Here is a 20,433-nt window from a genome sequence, read left to right on the forward strand (position 1 = left end):
CAAATACTTGACTTGCAAACTCCTCTAAAATTCAGAAATTAACAGAAAAAGATGTATGCCCTCCATGTCAATAATTAAATGCTAGCTGTATGGACTCAGTTTCCTGCCATCAACTTGTTTGGGGTTCACAAACTACTGGAGAAGTTAAAATATGGAGTAAATGGAGAGTCTATGAATGCAAGCCTATGGATCCCACAGTTCTGCTGTCTACCTGTGGGGATGTCCACCTGTGGTCCAATCATAATGGGTCACAGACTCTAAACTCAGGAAGAAGTTATGGTCTGAGGTGAAGCCATATAGAAAGACCAATTCCAGCCAGAGTTTTAAAAAAATCAGCTTGAAAACTGTAGAAAACTTAAGATATGGCTTGGGAACTAAGTTATGAGTACAGCATATCTGCAGATCTTGTACTGAAAATGCACACAAAGAGCTAAAGTACATCAGCATGAATTGCAAATTTGGAAATTATAACATGAATACAAGGGATTTTTTTTCTTTTTTTGGTAGAAAATTCTTTACATTGAATATTTTTAAAATAAAAAGTTAAATTTAAAAAACACTTTGTAATGAGATGTAATTTTTGATTTGTAATCACCACACCTAAAGGGATGACACTTTTATTTTTCTTTCTTTTTTTTGGCTGAAGAGCGATGCCCTAAACACAAAGGCCTGTCATCTATTCAGTGAATTACTTTCAAACAATTCATCCCAAAAGCAATACATGTTTGTTACAGAAAAATAAGAAAGCAAAGACCATTAAAGAAAAAAAAATAATTCCTTAATCCCATGTACCCATAGACAATAATTATTTACAAACTTACATATGTGTGTGTGTATGTGTGTGTGTGTGTGGATAAGAACACATAAGGCCTACTCTCTAAACATAAGGAATCATTCAATACTTCCCCATGTGTTAACTAATTGTTTTGCTCCAGGTCTGGAGTCTGATATCTTAGAGATACTAAGCCAAATACATGATCTCAACAGATCACAGTAATTAACTATATGGAATTTAGAAAAGAGAAAGTGGAGGCTTAATCATGCACATGAGAATATGCATTTTCAGAAATATGAAAGCCACTTCTTAGTGGTCCTGCATCATTGGCATGGCAGATCTTATTGTAGATAAAAAACACATCTGTCTTGGACATTCAATATTCTTTGGATCATCTAACAATCCTTACACAATCCACCCTGATCTGCCATCCTTGATTTCTGCCTAATGGCCTGAATGTCATACCCTAACCAATATTGTTCCCTCTACTGGTAAGTAACATTCAGTCTTGTCAACTAACTATCTGTGGGTATGGTTAGTAAGAGTACACTTGCTGGACTCAATCACTGTTGGGTCAACTGAACATTAGGCCTATGACCACAAAAAGTTGTTGGACCCAAAGTGACCATTCCTTTTCATAACGAAACAATATTTTAAAGGTGTATTTATAAACTTGCAACAGAGGAAGAGAGTCTCTACCATTAGCTCTACACAAGAGAATTTTCCATCTGTATAATCACTCTGGCAAAGGTTTAGAGAGGTTTTACCCATTTCACAACCCCTCATCATTAACTCTTTCCATATAGCTGCCTTATCTGTGGGTAATGGTGTAGAGGATGGGGTGAGACAATTACATGGGGAGGAGAAAGACATTTATGAACTCAGAAGTAAGACATCTGGAAGGGAGATAATCTGCACATTTTCCAGATGACAGGATGTTTCATAAGGAGCCCCAGAATTGTCAGACCTTTGTTATAATGGATTGGGCATTGGAAATGGGGCTGAGAAGTACACGTGACCTGAGGTGAGTCACCACACCCTAGAGATCACATAGTTAAGAAAGCTCCCTTGAGTGAATTGCAGATCTCTGTGTCTCCATTTCCTCTACCATAGAACAGAGTTAACAATGCCAGACATGCTCTTTGTTAGGACTTTTAGAATACCATATTAGCTTGTACTGCTTGTTCTGAATGCTCTCAAGCTTCTTGAAATTGATGTTCAAACAGAGACTACTAAATACTGACAAAAGTGTGCAGAAATATAGGAGGTTTATTACACATCTGAAAAATATATTTGCCTAACCATACACATTCCTGATTATCTGTTACAGCAATGGTCTATTAGTCAGATCTATGAGACTTCAATAGGATTTAAACACCTTTGTCCCAGGATCTGAAATGTAGATCGAAACTCCTCATGGACCTGAGTATGATCATGAGAACTGGTTTCCTCTTATAAGGAAATATTAATGACTATATCACAGGGTTTTCAGAGAATTCCTTAAAATACTTGTATTTAAAGGCACTCAAATATTTTATTTCAATGAAAATCAGAATATTTGTTAGGAAAAAGTAACAAAATTATTCCAAAAATATAAGACTCATGCTAAACATACAAAAACATCTGTATTCTAGAACATTGTTCTGGGAGCCCATGATCTCACATGAAATACATCTGCCAACAAATCTTTTTAGGTAACAATTTCCTCTCACCGCAGCACTGTTTTCCATGTTTACTAACCTGCATCAAGTTCTCAGAAGAAACGAAGAATAGATCTGGGATGAGAGGTTGTCCCTGGATTGATGAAACACCTTCCCAGAGTCACCCTCTCCTGTTAAAGGGGCAAGTTGCAGAAAAAGGGCAGCAAGGACATTTCTCCAAGAGGAAAAAGAATTCTCAAGGATGGAGCATGCTCAGAGCCCATGGCCGACATCTTGCCCTTGTCCTCACCAAGATTTTGAAGAGGTTCAGCTAAGTTCACAAGCTACAAAAAGCCATCAACTGATCTCTTGCTCATCCTGCTATCATGACAGACCAACAACCTACTCCTGACTCAGAGGTCTGCATGTGAACGATATCTCTATTCCAGTTTTAGAAGGGGAAATCTGGTGGTATAATGAGTGGAGAGTGGAGATGGTTGAAGACAAATGATGCTGGTCCAAAGATACAAAGAAAACAGGTGAAAAGAAACGTCCAAACCTTTACATTAAATTATTCTCTACTTGGAGATGGCCAACAGAAACAGAAGCCCTTTCTCTGATTAAGAAAATACTTTGATCTGTAGTTCTCTTGGGAAAATCAAACTGCAAAACCACTTAAGACAGGATTTTAAAATACTTTGTATGTTGTACAAATTATAGTTCTTTGTTTTTTTGGTTTTTTTTTTAATTTTTTTTTTCAACGTTTATTTATTTTTGGGACAGAGAGAGAGACAGAGCATGAACGGGGGAGGGGCAGAGAGAGAGGGAGACACAGAATCAGAAACAGGCTCCAGGCTCTGAGCCATCAGCCCAGAGCCCGACGCGGGGCTCGAACTCACGGACCGCGAGATCGTGACCTGGCTGAAGTCGGACGCTTAACCGACTGCGCCACCCAGGCGCCCCAAATTATAGTTCTTTGAATATTGCTGTATAAATAAAATTAATGGGTTCTCTTTTATTGCTAGTAGCATAAGCACATATACAGATCATTTCTAGCACCAACTCGTGTAACCTGAGAGGATGTACCCATTAGCTCTTCCCTAAATTAATATGAGTGTTTGGGAAAGCATGGGTGGGTAATTGGGGAGCCAAAAAGTAAGAAGTTTTCCTGAAAAAAAATTATTACATGTTAATTGGGAATCCCCTTTTTAGTTAAAATGGCAAATGTCTAGGGAACAAAAATGAAGATGATGAAACTAGTTGCACAGTTGATTTATTTGACCAAATCAATGTTGGCATTGGATTTAATACAGCTTTTCACATACAACATGGAAATGAAGAAAACAAGGAACATTGACTCTCTCTGAAATGCTGACCCAAGGGAAGAAGTACGTATTCAGGCTAATTTACAGGCTCAGTTACAAGGGCGGCTGGGGGCGGTGGTGGTTAGCACTCTGTAGTCACTGAAATGGGGTGATGAAATTCTGCCATCCCAGGAAAAAAAAATCAGCCTTCCCCTTGCTGCCTTCAAAGAGGAGCCAACACTAACCCCCACCCCAACCCAATGTTCCTTTCACACATTGAGCTGGAGGGAATTTTAAAGCTCTTCAAGCTTTTAGAAAATTAGCTTTAAGTCCCTGTAGATTTCTTAGAATGAGCTCAGGTTGTTTATGTGACTGAAATGCCTGAGTTCTTAGGTCTTTTTCCATCCTCTAGAGAGATAAGACCCTAAAGGGAGATAACTCAAGTGATTTTTGTGGAGGATGTAGAGGAAGGCAAATCATATAAACAGTTTTATTTCAGACCAATCACTAAGATGACTCAAGAGATGAGAGAGAAGAAAACTCATCCTAAACATTAATTGGTAAATTGCAAAAGACTGATAGAGTACTCATTTACCTGGAGTCACAAAATAATTTGACTAACATTTCTGCTGCATTTGAAGATGTTACATTGCATTTAAGGGAACAATATTAAAAGCATAAACTCTTTATATGAACAAGCTTTAATTCTGACCCACTGCTCAACACCTTGCTTAGTACCTGGGATGCAAAAATTCATGAGGCAGAGCTGCTGTCTTGTATATTCATGCACATAATTGCATTAGCATAAATTAGAAAGAAGATTGCCATAATTTACAAGTTAGATTTTACACACTTGGTTCATATTGCTGACAAAGGAAATGTAGCACAGTGAGAGAGGAGACAATTTTTTAGTTCGATCTTGAAGAAGGTTATTGAAATTGATAAAATGGTCACTAAATAGGAGAGACAGGGTTGTGCATCTAAAAAAATACTCATTAGCAAGCGGTATAAACAAACTTAATTTCCTGCCTTTTGTAAGAAAACAATTCAGTATCTGTTTTTGTTTCTGTTCTATGTCCTAGGCACTATTCTAAGCAATTTACTATTTAACCAAATGAGTTCATTGTTTCTTCCAATGGTAGAACAGAAGGAGGCCCGGCATTAGATCTCTGTAGATTTGGATTCATTTCCAGACTCTACCACTCACAAGCTGTTTAACTGTGGACAGTTTAGGCTTCCTATGATACTTAGCTCCCATCCTCAACCTCTGCTCCCATCGTCTTTGGGCTTAAAATTGCATTTTATCTCAGAATCAGATAGGGCCTCTCTTGCCCTCTCCTCATTCACAAATTCTTTTGAAGAATGTAAAATCATTTATTTAGACCAAAGCTCTTATTTTGTTCTTGCTTAATCAGAATGAATTAATAACATTTTTAAGTTACCATATAAGGGAAAAATGTCCAAAAAACACAAAAGAAAATTTTCTATCACAGAGTTTAGACTATGGTAAAAATGATCTGGATGCTAAATATCGAAGAGCACTTGAAACAAAAAAAGAGACAAATTCATATGGAGACATGCCATGTTCATGAATAAGAAGATTCAACATGGTGAAGATACCAATTCACTTCAATTTGATCTATTGATTTATGCAATTTTGATCAAAATCTCAGTGACATTGTGGTGATACAGCAAGTTATTTCTGATTTATATAGAAAAGAAACAGAAGATTTAGATCACATTTTCAAAATAAGTTTAAAGAAAAAAATCACAGTACCTGCTCTTAAGGCTATCAAGCTAAAATAATCATGACAATATGGAATTAGTTAGAGGGTAAACATATAGATCAACAGAAGCCCAGAAATGGATCCACAGAAATGTAGTCTCTTGATTTTTGACAAACAACCAGAAGCAATTCATCAAGCATTTTCAACAAATCGTTGGAACTGGGCATCCATACACACAAAAAAAGATGATTGTGCAACTAAACTCTATACTTTCTACAAAATTAACTCAAATGTATTACAGATCCAAATGTAAAATGAAAAATTATAAAACTTTTAGCAGAAACAATAGAGAAAAATCTTTTTGGCCTGGAATTAGACAAAAAAAAAAAAACCTCTTAAACATGACACCAGAAGTCAAATATATCAGAAAAATTGATACATTGGATTTAATCCAAATGAAAACTTCTGCAATCAGACACTGTTAGGAAAATAAAATAATCCCCCAACTTAGAGGTTGGGATTGAATATTTTCAAGTCACACATCCATCACGTGAATTTCTTCCATAATTGTTAAAGAACATTCAAAACTCTTCAGAAAGGAAAAAAAAAACAATAAGCCAATTCTTAAAATGAGCAAAGCAAGAGATTGATTTAATGAAAATGATATATTGGTCATTAGGCATTAGGAAAATTAAAGACATGATGAAATGTCATTGCACACCTATTAGTATAACAAAAGTTAGATAGTGACACTCCCAAGTACTGATAGAGTTGGCAACTGGAAACCTTATACATTGATCGTAAAAATGCAAAATGGTGTACTGTTTTGGAAAATGATTTTGCACTTTTTAAAATAAACATATACTTACCCTATGACCCTGTAGTCCCACTCCTGAATATTTATTTATTTTTTAAAGTTTTTATTTAAATTCTAGTTAGTTAACATACACTATAATATTGACTTCAGGATTAGACCTCAGTGATTTATCACTTATGTATAACACCCAGTGCTCATCCCAACAAATGCCTTCCTTAATCCTCATCACCCATCCAGCCCATCTCCCTGCCCACTTCTTTCCATCAACCCTCAGTTTGTTCTCTATCCTTAAGAGTGCCCTGTGGTTTTGTTTCACTCTCTTTTCCTCTTCCCATATGTACATCACTTTTGTTTTTTAAAATGAAATTATAGGGGCACCTGGGTGGCTCAGTCGGTTAAGCGTCCGAACTTGGCTCAGGTCATGATCTCACGGCTTGTGAGTTCAAGCCCCGCGTCGGGCTCTGTGCTGACAGTTCAGAACCTGGAGCCTCTTCAGATTCTGTGTCTTTCTCTCTCTCTCTCTGCTCCTCCCCTGCTCACACTCTGTCTCTCTCTGTCTCTCAAAAATAAACATTTAAAAAATAAATAAAATAAAATGAAATTATATGGTGTTTGTCTTTGACATTTTTCACTTAGCATATTACACTCTAGCTCCATCTATGTCATTGCAAATGGCAAGGTTTCATTATTTTTGATGGCCAAGTAATATTCTATTTTATATACATACCACTTCTTCTTTACCCATTCATCAGTCAATGGTTATTTGGGCTCTTTCCAAAATTTGACTATTGTTGATAGTGCTGCTATAAACATCAGGGTGTGTGTGCCCCTTCAAATCAGTATTTTTGTATCCTTAGGTAGATACTTAGTAGTGCAATTGCTGGATCTTCTAGTCCTGAGTTTTTAACCCAGGGAAATAAAATACTATGTTCCTTTGGAAACCTGTATTCAAAAGCTTATAGCACCTGTGTTTCTAATTACCCAACACTGGAAACAACCCAAATATCCTTCAGTCAGTGAATGGATAAGCAAATGGATGCCACCCCTACAATGAATTCTACTCAGCAAAAACATAGAATGTACTACTGATGCAACAATGTGCATAAATACCAAAGACATTCTGCTTATTAAAAGAAGCCAATATTAAAACCAACCAAGGTAACTGAATTTATTTGTAGAGTTCTAAGAACTCAAAAAGACAAACATATGGTGATGGAAACAGGTGAGTGGTTGCCAAAGTTTAGGTTTGCAGGAGACTGTGTCAATGAAGACATAAAAACAAGGGAGTTTTGGGGTGGTGATAAAACTATTTTGTATTCTGATCGTGATGGTGGTTACATAAGTCTATATATGTGTACAAAACTCACAGAACCATTTGCCAAAAAAAAATTACAATTTGACCTTATGACAAATTAAAAAATAAAATTTAAAACAATCTGAAGAATATATTTTTTTCATATATTAGGGACTCTTTTACTCTTATTTGAAAAACTATCAAGGGGCGCCTGAGTGGCTCATTCAGTTAAACATCCGATTTCAACTCAGGTCATGACCTCGCAGTCTATGAGTTCGAGCCCCTCATTGGGCTCTGTGCTGACAGCTCAGAGTCTAGAGCCTGCTTCGGATTCTGTGTCTCCCTCTCTCTCTTCCCCTTCCCTGCTCATCCTCTGTCTCTCTCTGTCTCAAAATAAAAACATTTTTTTAAAAATTTTAATAAAAAAAGAAAAAAGAAAAACTATCAAGTAAAAATGATTATCACATTTTAGTTCACTCTTCTTCTAGCATATAGTATTTCCAAGACCACTAGGGAATGAAAAACACAAATAATGGCTTAGAAAATTCAAGACAACATATTTCAGAGAAACATTTGTTAACCTAAATGATCTTAATCCTCCTATTTCTTTTGCCTGACTGGGCTGGAAAACAGTGCTTTGATGGTTACATGTAATTATATCTCCAGTGACAAAATAAAGGAGTGAAATGGTAATTCAAACAATGTGAGTAATTTAAAAAAAAATAGGTTTAAACAGGGCACTTTACTAACTTCAGTCTCCAGCTGTTGAACCTTTGTCACATTAGATAGTTTGGTCAACTTATGGGTTCCTTCTCAGAGACAAAATTAAGTCAGAAAGATAAAGCAGGACTCAAGGAATCAAGCTGTCTACACTTTGTACAGTGCAATAAGATTTCAAACAGGTTGTCTTGTGACACAGATCTCTCCCTGGGGTTATCATCATATCCACCCAGGCCGTAGCACTCATTCCAATGGAGATGAGAAGGAAATTCCTCCAGCAACTGTCATCTGGGGTGGGGGTGGGGGGCAACTCAGGCATAATCAAACCAGACTTCTTAATGGCTCCACTCCACAGCTGGAGGTCTGTTAGCAAAACTTAATGAGACCTTTTGTGCCAGGGACTCCTGTCTCATAGGGCAGAATGAATATGAGGTAGTTATTTTTATGTGACTTTTTCCCCTGGTCTTAAAATAATGATTTCTGAGATCCTTCCTTCTGATTTGGGAGAAAACTATGCTAACCACCAATTGGTGTCATGAAAATTTGCTCTTCAGCTACCAGCTCCAGGATGTTGCTTCTACACCCAGAAAAGCCAACCAAACCCCAGGGATTCAGTCTAAGGTATTCTCTCTTCTCCTTTCTCATTTCCAGTCAGATCCCCAGTCCTGAGAATTCTATTCCTCTAACATCTCCAAAATCCAATTTCTCTGCTCTATCTTCACTGTCATTTTTTCCATTAAACTTTCATAACTACTCACTTGGATTACTGAAATGCTTTTCCTCTTTTATTTTCTATGTCATAGTTTAAATTGCAGCAAATCCCGGTGGCTCAGTCAGTTGAGCATTTGATTCTTAATTTTGGCTTAGGTCACGATCCCAGGGTCCTGGGATCCAGTCCCGTGTCACGCTCTGCACTGAGCATAGAGTCTGCTTGAGATTCTCTCTCTCTGTCTCCCTCTGCCCCTCCCATATATAATATATATATTATATAATATATATTATATATATTTTTTTAAAATTACATATATATGTAAATAAATATAATAAATTGTAACAAATGATATGCCTAAAATGTACCCTTTTGATGTTACTCTCTTTCCTAAATATATTAATTTTCTTTCCATTGTAGAAAAAATAAAATCTAAGTTCCCCACTGAATATTAGGTGAGAGTATTTAAAGACCTGGTTCTTGCCCACACCTCCATATTTACCCACCACCATTCCCTTAGGGATCCTGTATCCAAATACTTCAAACTACTGAGCTCAGGACACTTTCCATCCTCCTCTTGTTTTAGTACATATTTTTTGTTCTTTACTTGTAGCACCTCCTTTTCATTGTTTTACTTTCCACCTTATTCATCTTTCAAATGCAAAACAGCCATCATCTCCTGCGGAAAACCAAACTTTAACATCACTTGATTAGTGATGTGCCCACCCAATTCATCCTGCAGTACATTACCAATATCAGATTGAACTGTCCTTTTCTTTGTGTTTCATATTTGTATCCTCACTATCCTAGGATCACGTGTGACATGTGCTAGATATTCAGTAAATACTTGCTTGTTGAATAAGAAAAACTTGAAAAGGCCAAATGACTAAATAAATGAATAACTATTAGTCATTATTAATATCCCCAATTACTTTCTCAAAGCCAGAGTTTTGGCACATCAGATATAGGATCACATAAATATTTACAATGAATAAAAGTTTCAAATTATAAAATAGCAGTTTATAATAAACCTTGTTTGTGCTTTATTTACCATTCTTTCCTCTTATCCAAAAATCAACATAGTCTACAAAAGATTTATTATGCATTTATCACTGTGGCAAGTATCCTTTTGGGAGAAATAGTAGAAAAATACATTGCTCCTACCTGCAAAGACACTATAATTCATTTAAATTCCTAATTATTTTAAATGACTGTCAAGTTGATCTCTGCATATCTACATGTGACTAAAAGGCTGCCCCATATTCAAATTCTACTGAAATCTGATGCTTTTCTTCTTCTAAAGGTAACATTAAGGTCAAATCCATCAGCCTTGTTTTCAATAATCACAGGGTATTTGGAATTCTATTTTCTTCACACCCCCTGCCAAAACAAATTCACATCAAGAGGGCAGGGGGCCATGCTTAGATATGTAAAAGATTCATGTTTTCTTGTGAGAGGATACCACAAGCAGGAAGAATAGTGGCTTCAGTGAAAATATGGCTCAAGCTGGTAGGCATTGATTAAATATCTTTGATTTGAGAAGAAAGGACGAGACGTTGTCAGTGTTGAAAAGCTAACTGTAAGCCTTCCAGGAATTTTCAAATTTGTCAAAGTATAAGCTGCAGTGAAGGTTTAGTATTGGTAATAGAATCCCAAATTTGATTGTGTGCCTGCATTAGAAACACCAACAAAGCTTTGTTATTAAAAATTAAATATTAGAGATGAGTTTCAAGAGATTCTTATTTATGAGTCTGAAGGACAAGATTAATATGGGTTTTGCATCAACTGGAGGAGTTGTGAAGGCAACAAACCTCTATCAGGCCCAGTAAAACAGACTGCCAAATACGAAGGCAAAGGCAAAAGAATAAGGACAGCACCATTGCCCCACTGCCCCTAATCCACAAACACCCTCTCCTTCTCTCTCACACTCTGTCCCTGGCCTGCATGCCCAGGAGAGCACAATACAGCCTTAACCAGCCTCAAGAACATCACTGGGGCAACATCTGGTTTCCTCAGGCTTTGATGCAAATGAGTTGGTGATAAATTTCCTTAAGGGAGTGACTTCAGAACAGAAAAATAAGATAGAACTGTTTGGTTATTTTAATCTGAGATGTTAAGAAATGGAGGGTTGTATCAATGGACAAGCTTTGCCTCCCTAACCTACTTCTATCCTTCTCACATCTCATGTTCTTGGTCTTCAGTCACTGAAGTCTGACTCAGAATCACTTGGCAATGTCAATACCAATCCAGGAAACAGGAATTCAACCCCAAATCAAGCCTCTTACAATAAAACCTCTTAGACTCAGCTTTCTTATCAAAAGAATATTAATAGTGTTTACTTCACAGTGTTATTGTAAATATTAGCTCTGATAAAATAGGAAAACTGCTTACCATAGTGTCATAGACAATATTCAATAAATTCTACTTGTTATTATCTTCTAAACACTAAACTACTAAAGAATATAAATAAGAATAAGGGGTAAAAAGTCATCATAGAAGGACAGCTTCCAAAGAAATATTTTCCTAACTTGAGTGACAGGATTTGAAAATCCAAAGAGAATATTATTGTGTCAAAAGAGATAAAGGAGAATCATAGTGGCAAGAGTTGATTTTACTATTCAAGCTCTAAGTTGAGACGTTTGTTTGAATCTTTTTGTTTTTATTAAAAGCAGGTCAGACAGAGAAAGACAAATATACAATTTCACCTCTATGTGGAATCTAAAAAACAAAACAAATGAACACACAAACAAAACAGAAACAGACTCATAAACACAGAGAACAAAATGGTGGTTGCTAGAGGGCGAGAGGGCTGGGAGGATGGGCAAAATATGTGAAGGGGGTTAAGAGGTACAGACTTCCAGTTATAAAATAAATAAGTCATGAGGATAAAAAGTACACTACAGGGAACATAGTCAATAATATTGTAATAACATTGTATGGTGACAGATGGTAGCTACACTTATGGTGAACACTGCATAATGTATACAATTGTCAAATTACTATGTTGTATGCATGAAACTAATATAACATTGTATGTCAAGTGTACTGCCATACAAAAGAGAAAAATAAACAAATGAAAGACTTAGTCTTTCTAATAGTCAAGCTAATTCATATAAAAGCAAGTGGATGTTACTATAAAAATATGAGTGATCTCACAGGAATTTAAGGCAGGGATCAAAGGACAACCAGACTTTTTCATGAGAAAAGGAGATTGAAGACAGACACAAAATCTTTCTGTCTTCTCCCTTCCCCTGCCCCACTGGTCAACCTCCTTTCCTTACTCCACTGGCTTAATTACCCATGTACTTTACTGTCTTATGCATATCCCATCCAGCCAACCACACTCTGATCTCTAACCAGCCTTTTTCTACGTGACGATGTGCCTGCTTCTGGTCTTACCTGCTGTCTTAATTCCTCACATAATCAGGTCTAAATTTATAAGAAAATAAAATTAATTAATTAATTAATTAATAGGAAAATAATCAGATTGGTTTAAGATCAGCTCATTTTTCAACCCACATCACACCTGTAAGAGGCTGCTAACTAGGAGGTCATCATATGAAACTTGAGCTATATTCTTTTTTGGAGTTTCTAGTAAAGCATGGATGTATCCCAAGGACAAGAGTATGGACTCCGGAGCCAAATGCTCTGGGATCAGATCCTGGGTCCAGCATTTGTGAGTTGTGTGACCTATGTTGAGTCACAGAACCTCTCTGTTCCTTCATCTGTTCACAGGGTAGTTTTAAGGATCCAAATGAGTAATACGGAGCAAATGTTTATGAGTGCCTGACACACATAGGCAAGTGTTAGACATTGTCTTTTTTAGCAGATATTGATATCATGAAGCATTCATTTTAAATTGAATTCCCATTATTTGCTTTACATGTTGCCCCAGCCACTTTCTGATGACTTTGCTTTCCCATGTACCCACACAGCAGGGATAAAATCTACTGTTCAGAGGCTAAAAGGAATGGTATAATTAAAACAAAGTTTTCTGTTATCATTATGTAGCACAGTGCCCTCCTGGTGTAATATACAAGACTCTAATGAAGTTGGTTCAAGTGAGTCTGCATCTCTGAGCCTGCTCAACTAGGGGACACTGTGTCTGAAGAGTAATTATGCAAGGTAGGATCCAGCTTTTAAATTGCAGCACATCCCCATGCAAATCCAAATGTGGTGTATACGCTGGCCCCAGGTGAATATTCCTCCAGTGAAATTTTATCTTACTTGTATTGTTTTTTTACATAAAACCTTTGTTTTCATGACTTAAGGTCAATTACTCCACCTATAACACCATAAACAAACTCTCTGAGATTGAAATATCAATTTCCATATGACGCTACTTTTTTTGTTTTGTTTTTCCAAATATTTTTACAGATCACCGGAATTCCACAACTTCTAGCTGCTCTAACTCAGCTCTATGGCCAAATCTTTATCACTATTCCACCTCCTCTCTTCTTTACTTTATTCTTTCTTATATCATATTTTATTACATTAACTACACATGTATAGTACTTTAGTCCAATTTATTTCCATTTGATGAAATTTGGAGGAGCATCTCTGAGTCAGATTCCTAAGTCCCTAAATCACTGGCCATTTCATGGATGGGTTGATTCCCCACTCCATCTCCTGAAACTCCTTTTCACCATTAACTGTATATAAGGGTAAGGTTTGGTTGAAGCAAAATTTGCCCACTGCTGCAGTGTCAATGCTAGGACAATTGTCATGGATCTTAGTGGCAGTGTATCTGAGGAGGTATGACTGGATGAGCATCCTATAACCAGATTAATTCCTTTGATTTCCTTACAGTTTCCAAAATATATGGGTGTTTAGTAAATGCTTGTTTACTTGACCCATTGAAAATTTATCACAGAAATAGCATAGCTACAGAAAGTTTTAGGTGAAGGAATAAAACCACTTGGGAAATGATGACCCAGACTATGGCCAGTGCCCTGCTCCAGATCAGCAGGAAATAAACTCATTACATGTTTGTGGATGCTTTGCTAGTGGTTTTCATGTCACAGAGTCTCACCAAAGAGAATAAGGATAAAGAAAATGACTGGCATTTGGGCCAATAAATAAAATTCCTTCAATCTTTTGTTTCCAGGATAATGCCAGCTGGTTGATTTCTTGAGCTTAAAATGGAAACTTTTAAAATGTTTATTTTCGGGAAGCCTGGGTGACTCAGCTGGTTAAGTGTCCAACTTCAGCTCAGGTCATGATCTTGTGGTCTGTGAGTAGGAACCCCATGTCAGGCTCTGTGTTGACAGCTCAGAGCCTGGAACATGCTTCAGATTCTGTGTCTCCCTCTCTCTGCCTCTCCCGAACTCATGTTCTGTCTCTCTCTGTCCCTCAAAAATGAATAAAATGTTTAAAAAATTTTATTGTTTATTTTAATCAAAAGAAAGGCCACATTTGGCTACCAAACAGTCCAAAATTTAACTGCATAGAGCCTATAATCACAAAAGGCAACTGATGAAATGGACAACTCAATGGGAAATGAGAAATATTTGACAGAAACTGAGCTATATCTTGCATACTCACTTGTCTTGTAACTTTAAGCAACTCTCCTAGCCTTCCTGTGTTTTTTCACATCATTTGCAAATGGAGTTAAAAAAATTCTGCTTCTATATGTCTTGGGTTCATTTTTATAATACAGAAGGATGATAGAAACAAATGAATTGAATGTTATTCTTAATATATCCAAAAAATCTCCCTGAATGACTTTGAAACAATTTTTCCATTTCCATCCCGACATATTATCATAGTCTGTGGACCCACTCTTCTTCCAGCCTGAATTTGTATTATCTACTAACAATGAACCAGCATACTTACCCTGAGTCTCCACCTACACACACACACACACACACACACACACACACACCACATTTATACTAGGATGCTAAAGTATTCATGAAAGCCCTCTGAGAGTTTTTTCAACGTTTATTTATTTTTGGGACAGAGAGAGACAGAGCATGAACAGGGGAGGGGCAGAGAGAGAGGGAGACACAGAATCGGAAACAGGCTCCAGGCTCCGAGCCATCAGCCCAGAGCCCCACGCGGGGCTCGAACTCACGGACCGCGAGATCGTGACCTGGCTGAAGTCGGACGCTTAACCGACTGCGCCACCCAGGCGCCCCTCCTCTGAGAGTTTTTAAGGGAACTTTTTTACTTAATATAAAAGAAGTATTGGGGCGCCTGGGTGGCTGGGTCGGTTAAGCATCTGACTTCGGCTCAGGTCATGATCTCGCGTTCTGTGAGTTCGAGCCCCGCGTCAGGCTCTGTGCTGACAGCTCAGAGCCTGGAGCCTGTTTCAGATTCTGTGTCTCCCTCTCTCTGACCCTCCCCCGTTCATGCTCTGTCTCTCTCTGTCTCAAAAATAAATAAACGTTAAAAAATTTTAAAAAAGAAGTAATTGAAGGGCATTTCTTATACCTAGGATTTCTTATGCCTAGGAGAAAGCATTTTTCACCTTGGAGGTATTCAGTGGGAAAATACTAAAGTCAATTATTATTAAAACCTACATCTAAATAACGAAATTAAATCTATTTCAAAAGGAATAGACTGGTAATTTCTGTGGTGCATGGAAAGAAAAGAAACATTATTGAGGAAACACCTCATACTTGACATTTCTTACCTCATTTAATCTCTACTACAACCTTGTAAAATGAGGGTATTTACACCCATAGTACAGATAAAAATGGCTAGACTCCAAGAGATAACTGGTAAGAGGATAAATCAATTCCAAACCCAGATATGGGTGATATCTCCCAGGCTTTGTTTGCAGCATCATTCACATCCAGCAAAGGTGGGCATGTATTCAGCACACTCTAGGATGATTTGTAGTTGATGTAAGGAGTTGGATTGAAATTATTTCTAAAACCATGATTTCCAAATCTGACGGTCATTGGTGATACATAGAGAATGTCTTAAAAACAGAGATGCCTCCAGCTCATGCCTGGTGTTTGTGATGCAATAAATCTAGGAGATTACTTAGAAATTTGTATCTTTAGAGTTCTGATGCAAAACCAAGTTTTCAAACTATTGTTCTTAGCAAATTCCAATACAATAACTTCGGCCATCAAACATTGTTTTGTGGGGGGCAGTGGTAACTAATCTGAAATAAGTTCTGTTTAATAAGAAATATGTGTAGCTGATTATAGCAATCTGCCAATGAAACAAAAGTCATTCATCTTATTCCAATGTGTTTCATTTGCTATGTTCTTTCCAAAGACTCAGACTCCCAACTTGAGACAACTATCTTGTAAATGCTGTGGCTTTAAGAGAAGATCTAAGAAAAGGTACAAATAACCCATTATAGAGATTATAATGCTAAGTGCAATAAGTTAGAGAAAGACAAATACCATATGATTTCACTTATATGTGAAATCTAAGCAACATAACAAATAAGCAGAAGGGATGAGAGAGAGAGGCAAACCAAGAAACAGATGCTTAATTATAGAGAACAAAGTGATGGTTCTCAGAGGGGAATGTTGGGGGTGGGGAATGGGCTAAATAGGTAATGGGGATCAAGGAAGGCACTTGTTGTGATGAGCACCTGGTGTTGTATGTAAGTATTAAATCACTATATTATACACCTGAAACTAATATTATACTATATATTAACTAATGAACTAAAATAAAATCTTAAAAAGTCAAAAAAATGAAAACAGGAAACTCCTCACTTAAGAAGAAACAACCAACATCTCGGGCAGAGTACTCTGATTTAACTGATGTTGTCTTGCTTATCTCTAAGAAACTACCACAGTCATAAATAAAGGAGCTTCAAGAGGAGACCACTGGTGTTGCCTCATTTTTATTTGACATCTCATGACATAATCTGCACACTCTGTGCTTTGAATTAGTGCTACAGGTCCCCTATAGTTGTGGAAGAAGCCCAAAGATGGATAGAAGGCAAGTATATTGGAGATTTCCTGAAGTAGACACCTTTAAACAGAAGGAAACCATTTCATATCCAGAGAGCTGGGGATGGGGTCACACTCAAATCATCATGCCCAGCTGCATTCACTTAACTCTTTGAATATTAGTTCACCACATTGTCTCATACATATCTAAGAGAGCAGCTCCAGAACATCAGCTATATTACCCCTGCATTCCTCTTTCTTAGGCTTCCCTGTCCTCCTTCTCCCCCTTCAGGAGCTTTCTCATTGCTCCCTTTACATCTTTGTTCCTCAGAGTATAGATAAGGGGGTTGACACTGGGAGTGACGATGGTGTAGAAGAGGGTGAGGAACTTGCCTTGGTCTTGGGAGTAGCTATTGGCTGGCTGCAGGTACATGTAGATGATGGTTCCATAGAAAAGAGAGACCAACGTTAGGTGAGAAGAGCAGGTGTTGAAAGCTTTCTTGCACCCTGCTGCTGATTTGATCCTAAGCACAGTGGCAGAAATCATGCCATAGGAGATGAGGATCAGGGAGAGGGGCACCAGGAGAAGGGCAACACCCAGGACAAAGGCAAATGCTTCCACCAACATGGTGTCTTCACAGGACATGGCAATAAGAGCAGGCATCTCACACAGAAAGTGGTCCACTTTGTGGCGCCCACATCGTGAGAGTTGCATTGTCTGGGGACACATGACAAAGGAATTTAGAAAGCCACAGAACCAGGACACAATCACCAATTGCAGGCAGAGATGTGGGTGCATGACCACAGTGTAGTGCAGGGGCCGGCAGACAGCCACGTAGCGGTCATAAGACATGACAGCCAGGAGAACACACTCGGTTGAGCCCAACACCATGTAGATATAAAGCTGGGCCACACAGCCTTGGTAGGTGATGGTCTTCTCTGGACCCCAAAGGTTCCACAGCAGCTGGGGAGCAATGCTGGTTGTAAAGCAGAGGTCCAAGAAAGAAAGGTTCCCAAGAAAGAAGTACATGGGAGTGTGGAGCCTGGTGTCCATGATTGATAAGAAAATGATGGCACTATTGCCCACAAGGGCCAGGATGTAGAAGACCAAGACAAAAGCAAAGAGAATTACCTCCAGTTGAGGTCGATCAGAAAAGCCCACCAAGATGAATGCTTGTTGGTAACTGTCATTGTCTCTACCCATAATCTTCACCAGCTCTATGGAAACACACAAGAGAGTATTGGATAAGATAGCAAATGGAGACTGTGCCCAGCACTCTCCAACTTCCATGTGTAGATCCATGAAATTAGGAGACTCATTTGCCCTTTAACATTTTTTTATCATATACTTATTGATAGCTATTGTATGCAAAGCAGTATGTCTGATTATCCTGGAGAGTAGATGGATTAACTCAGAAGTTGCCCTCCTTGGTGAATAATGTTTGTAAATAATGAGAAGGGAGAAGGTAAAAGTTCTCTAAAAGATTTGTTAAAAAGCTCAGTGTTTTGCAAATTATTCCCAATTGATCAGGGAAGCCCCTATAGCAGAGTTTATATTATAGGACACAGTTGTACCTGAGAGGTTTTGTTTTGTTTTGGTTTGGTTTGGTTTGGTTTGGTTGTTTTTCAAATAACAAATAATAATTTTACATGATGTATATTAAGCAAAATATGTTTCGAGTAGAGAAAGTAGTACATGCACAGACACATAGAACCAAACTCACAGATGATGTTCAGGAAATTCACAAATATACCTGTCGGGCAATTCCTTAACAACATGTAATTTTATTGAGATTAAACACAGTAACTTTTGACATTCACTATAAGAAAGAGCTGAGATGATAGAATGGATTCTGCCTCTGTTCAAGGCACATCTACTAATGTGTGTCCTAATTTCCAGTTTCTCTCTCCATACCTTGGCTTTTCCTTGTATAAGCTAGAAAGGAGGTTACAATCCTCTCAAATCCCAACCCAGACCTCACATATGTATGGGACTGGTGGCATCAGCAATGTGCCCTGAACATTTTTAGTTTTTCATGGTTTCCACAGTTCATGCCAAGGGCTTTGAAGGGGCTCAGCCTTATAGCACTACAGTATACCTAGGCTTGTGTCAGCCGTGGTAAAGCAAATGGTAATAACCAGTAAGAAATGGCTTTATGCAACATGAAAGGAAGCAGTGGAACACTTTGAACTATGTGTATCTCTGTGTGGCTGCAGTTAGCATCTGTCTAGCTTAACAGTGAAGAAGTTATGAACTCTCTCTAGCTGGGCTTGCAAGCAGGAGTTCTGTGAGTTCCAGGCATAGGACCCTCTTGTAAAAACCCATGAAGAGACGAAAAGGGGCAGAGAATTATTAGAAGCAGCCAACTGAAAACCCAAGACTGTGTGATCTCAGTAGGTCAACTAAGTACTCAAAGAGAGACATTCCCACACACACTTTGCTGATGCTGGTTGAGAAGAACAACTTGCACTTTTGTATCCATAAACCTGTCATAAGCTTTCATCCAAGTTCAAGAGATTGCATAAAAGGATACCAGAGAGGTAAGGAGAAACTTAACCACAAATTGCTTAACAACGCACATCACTTAGGACCTGACTCCTCAACCTAAAATGGGAAGTTACCACACTGATTTCTTTATGATATAACTATTCTAAGTGACATTTCTCAATGTGCTATTCCTTCATTCGAAGGTAATCTGATGTTCATTGTTATGTGAAACATCCACAAGCTCACCAAACAAATATTTCAGGTATAAATTGCCATAGTTGTTTTTTTCATGTGTTTTAGTTCATATCCTTAGTCTGAACCATAAAATTGCAAGGAATGGGGCTGAAGGAAATACAAATTGAAAAGGAATACAGTTACTCAAATACCTGTAGTAGTTTAGTTAGCACATAACGTTACAAACATGTACTAATTTTAAAAACTTTGGCCTAAGGATCTGAAATTGGATTGATGCATTGGGCTCGATTGTCTGACTGGATCTGCACCAATCCACAAAGGAGAACCTGGAAAATGATATTTTGTACCTACTGAATGGGACTAAAGAATGCCAAGCCGTAGAACTATTTTTTGTCTGTTTTAGAAAGACAGTACATCCTAAAAGCCACCACTCTTTCCACATTTATATTAGGTTAGATGTTTCACAGAGCTTTTCCACCTACAGTTATAGGCCATTCTCACAGCAGCCCTGCTAGATGAACAGACCCAACAATAGGATTTTGGTTTAGAGATGAACAACCTTAATGACAGAAGGGTCCAAAAGTAGACAATGTTTGCATGACAGCTTTATATCAGAGCAAGGTCCACAATGCCAGCCCCACCCTTTAGCTCAAACTTCCATTCATTCTTCATTTGTCCTGCTCCTATGTATTTAAACTTGTTTAAAGTTGGCTATTTCCTACTGCTTCTCTCAATAATCTGCACATAAAGGTTTAACAATGAAATCTATCATTATGGAGAAAAGCTGTGATCATTCTCAACATTGCCAGGGAAGCCTTGCAACACTTGATTTGTCTCTGTCCCAAATGAAACTAAACATAGAGATTTTCTGTCCAAAGTGGCTCTCATTTCATTGAAGA

At 37.8% G+C, this 20,433-nt stretch overlaps 1 protein-coding gene across 1 annotated transcript; it reads right to left on the reverse strand.

Moving 5' to 3' along the window:
* Positions 1-17,110: 17,110 nt before the first annotated feature.
* LOC115513629 (putative olfactory receptor 2W6) lies at positions 17,111-18,058 on the reverse strand. The gene has a single exon (XM_030314948.1). It carries the CDS (start codon positions 18,053-18,055, stop codon positions 17,111-17,113), a length of 945 nt encoding a protein of 314 aa, XP_030170808.1. The 5' UTR covers positions 18,056-18,058.
* Positions 18,059-20,433: the final 2,375 nt, after the last annotated feature.

The sequence above is a fragment of the Lynx canadensis genome, chromosome A1 (assembly GCF_007474595.2).
Source record: "Lynx canadensis isolate LIC74 chromosome A1, mLynCan4.pri.v2, whole genome shotgun sequence".
Classification (NCBI taxonomy): Eukaryota; Metazoa; Chordata; class Mammalia; order Carnivora; family Felidae; genus Lynx; species Lynx canadensis.